The sequence below is a fragment of the Tursiops truncatus genome, chromosome 9, assembly GCF_011762595.2.
Source record: "Tursiops truncatus isolate mTurTru1 chromosome 9, mTurTru1.mat.Y, whole genome shotgun sequence".
NCBI lineage: Eukaryota > Metazoa > Chordata > Mammalia > Artiodactyla > Delphinidae > Tursiops > Tursiops truncatus.
In genome coordinates this window covers 22,416,120-22,419,855 of record NC_047042.1, presented here as the reverse complement: position 1 = coordinate 22,419,855, position 3,736 = coordinate 22,416,120, and the positions used below count along the sequence as shown (strand labels likewise).

The window sequence follows — 3,736 nt, the reverse complement described above, 5'->3', positions numbered from 1 at the left end:
GGATGCCAATCTCAAGTGCATGTTGTTACCTGTACTTCTGACCAACTGGCTATAAGTCATATTTCCATGACCTTTCCTTGGGTTTGATTAATTTGCTAGAGCATGTCTACTGGGAAAAAAAAAAAAAAAGCACAACGTAAGAGCTGTGAGTTGAATTTTATTCAGAGTCTTACTAGGACTATAGCCCAGGAGATAGCCTCTCAGATAACTCTGAGGAACTGCTCCAAGAGGGGGGGAAAGAGCCAAGAGCCAGCATATATATTTTGGGGGGGGGGGGAGGACAGTGGTCCTGGGAAATAAATGTAATAAAATATATATCTTAGGTGGGGCGGGGCAGGGAGTTGTTGGCGGGAAGTTTAGAACTGGTGCGCTGCGCTCATCCTGCTGTCTCTTGTTCCGCCTGCTCCCTTTGTGCTCACATTCTGCCCTGCCATGCCCTGCTCTCAAGAGGCACAAGTCATCTCCCCCAGCAAACGGGCCCGGCCTGCGGAGGAGGGCGGCATGCGTCTCCGCTTTGTCCGGCTTTCGGAGCACGCCACCGCTCCGACCAAGGGGTCTGAGCGCGCCGCGGGCTATGACGTATACGGTGCCTATGATTACACAGTACCATCTATGGAGAAAGCCCTTGTGAAAACAGACATTCAGATAGCTCTTCCTTCTGGGTGCTATGGGAGAGTAGCTCCACGTTCTGGCTTGGCTGCAAAACACTTCATAGATGTAGGAGCTGGTGTCATAGATGAAGATCATAGAGGAAATGTTGTTGTTGTACTGTTTAATTTTGGCAAAGAAAAGTTCGAAGTCAAAAAGGGTGATCAAATTGCACAGCTCATTTGTGAACGGATATTTTACCCAGAAATAGAGGAAGTTCAAGTTTTAGATGACACTGAAAGGGGTTCAGGAGGTTTTGGTTCCACTGGAAATAATTAAAATTTATGACAAGAACAGAAAATGAGAAAATATACTTCTTCCTTGAAAATAAAGGCTTTGCTTAAAGTGAATATATATATATATATATATATATATATATATATATATCTTTGTAAAAGATTACTGCTTATCACAAAATCCTGGTACTTCAGGTTAATGGTTTTAGTGCTTATCTACGTATGGGAAGATTCAAGAATCTTGGGTCTTGAAACTCTTCTCAGGGCACACTGTTGGTGGGGCTCTTCAGTGGGTTGCATTTTAACCTTTCTTAAACTGGATGATGAGCAAGATTCTTTGTTCTTCTTGCTTACAAGCAGCTCACAGAACACAGGAAACTCATTTACCCACTAAATTACCAGTATGTTATAAAAAGATATAATTCAGGAATAGCCAGATGTAAGAGATACACAGGGCGGTATGGGGAAAGGGTATGGAGCTCCAATGCTCTCTCTGAGTTTGTCAATCTCCCCAAACTCCACCTGTCCACCAACCTAAAAGCTCTTTGGGTTTTTATAAAGGCTTCATTACATAAGCATGAGAGATGATGTCTTGTCCAGTGGTGATCATTTCAACCTCTAGCCCCTCACCCCTCCCCAGAGGTCAAGGGGTAGAACTGAAAGTTACAACTCTTCAATCACATGGTTGTTTTTTCTGGCAACCAGCCCCCATCCTTAGGTGACCTGGGGGCATTTCAAAAGTCACCTCATTAACATTAAAAAAGACACCTTTATCTCTCTCACCACTTAGGAAGTTCCCAGTGTTTTAGAAGCTCAGGGCTAGAAATGGGACAAAGACCAAACACATGTTTCTTTTTATAAATCACAACATCACATCCAGCAAAGATTCAGGATTCAAGATCTATGCATGACACTTCCTCTTGCTGGGTGACATGAGGCAATTTATTTAAGCTTTCAGTTTTCTGTATGTTGTGGGAGGAAAAAAAAACCTCAAAACTTTCTTCTACCCTTTGAGTTTCTTCTGGACGGTCTAAGAATTAAACTGACATGAGACAAATTAACAGGAGAAAATCAAATTTTATTTTGTATGTATGGGAACCCCACATATATGAGAGGGTCAAAGACCCCACATACATGGGAAGTTCAAAGAGAGAACAATAAGATATATATGACATCTTGAGCTAAGAAATAGGCTAGGGGCCTGAGGCTTCTAAGGACAGGAGGGTAATTTACAGGACAATAAGAAGAGCAGATGTTGGGTAATTAGATGTTTGCCTTGACTTACAGATGGACCATTCAGATAAAATTTATCTCTGGTAATAACTCTTATTCTGGGAAAGACCAATTTAAATTCTTCTAAGTAGTTAAGCAGGGGCAGAAATTTCTCTTCAATCCACAGGGTCTCAATTGCCTTTAGCTCAAAATAATTTTCATGCAGAAGTAACATATTTGGGGGAGGTTTGTTCTGAAACCCTTCAATCTAAAATATAGATAATAGTACCCACCTCCTAGGATTGCTATGATGATTAAGGAAGATGATTCTTAAAAAATACATAACATGGTATTATCCTATAAAGAGTGCATTCAATAAAAACATTCAGTTTTACTCTCATGTTTATTATTATTAGTGGTATCACCAAGGTGAAGTAACTGGAGAAAATGATCTCACACATCCATAGACATCTAGAAGCATATCACCCCTATGCTATTTAGTATAGAATTTTGATTATTCCAATTTGTTAATTACCAATTTTGTTAAAAACTGAACATGCATCAAGTTAGATGAAGAAAAATATTATTATTTGTGAAATATTAAAATAGAACGTATTTTGTATGTGGTTTCTGGGCATTTGAAAGGAGATTCTAAATTTATGCTGTCCAATATCTGCCTGAATGAGCATTCAGGAACAAAATGTCTCAACAGTCCTATACCAGAGAGGCTGAGTACAACCAGCACCCTTAGGACCACTGGAAGGGAGTCTGTTTGAGCCTCTAAAGAATGTTTCTGGGCTCTATATCTCTGGAAACACATACAGATACCTTGAATCACTGCACTGCTGTGTTATTTGCAAATCAGTGTTGATGCAACAAAAAAGTGATACATCTACAATGTTATCTTGAAGAAAGAGGGCTTTCATCCTGGAATAAAGTACAATTTACTAATTCAAGATGACTCTTGAACTGCTCAATATGAAGCCAAATTATGAAAATATCATGTAACCAAGCCTTCTAGTTCTTATCAGCAATTCTCTTTCTCACTGTATGAAGAAAATCAATACACAAAAGAAGTGATATTGGCATGACTGTGAAACCATGCACCTCAGACTGGGACTTGAACCCACATGCCAGGACTCGAACCCAGGCTAAAGTCAGATTGGGACTTGAACCCATGTGGCTGGGACTTGAATCTGACCAAAACCCACAGTCTTCCCACTGAGATCACACACCTGGTTTCAGGACATAATGAAGCTCAGGTTCTTGATGTCTCATCACAGAAAGAATTCAGTGAGACACAAAGTGATAGGTAAGAACTGGATTTATTTAGAGAGAAACACACTCCACAGAAAGAGTGTGGGCCAACTCAGAAGATGAGAAGGGCACCAGGGTATGGGGTTGTCAGTTTTTATAGGGGTGGGTAATTTCATAGGCTAATGAGTAGGAGGAGTATTCCAGCTATTTCAGGAAGGGGCGAGGATTTCCAGGAATTGGGCCATCTCCCACTGTTTGATCCTTATGGTTGGCCTTGGAAATTGTCATGGCGCCTGTGGGTGTGTCATTTAGCTTGCTGATGGGTTACAGTGAGCATATATTGAGGCTCAAGGTCTGGTGGAAGTCGACTTGTCCGCCATCTT

At 40.8% G+C, this 3,736-nt stretch overlaps 1 protein-coding gene across 1 annotated transcript; it reads left to right on the top strand.

Annotated features, from left to right (window-relative positions):
- The first annotated feature begins 408 nt into the window (after positions 1-408).
- On the top strand, positions 409-993 carry LOC101330846 (deoxyuridine 5'-triphosphate nucleotidohydrolase, mitochondrial). The gene has a single exon (XM_004329059.4). It carries the CDS (start codon positions 433-435, stop codon positions 925-927), a length of 495 nt encoding a protein of 164 aa, XP_004329107.3. The 5' UTR covers positions 409-432; the 3' UTR covers positions 928-993.
- Positions 994-3,736: the final 2,743 nt, after the last annotated feature.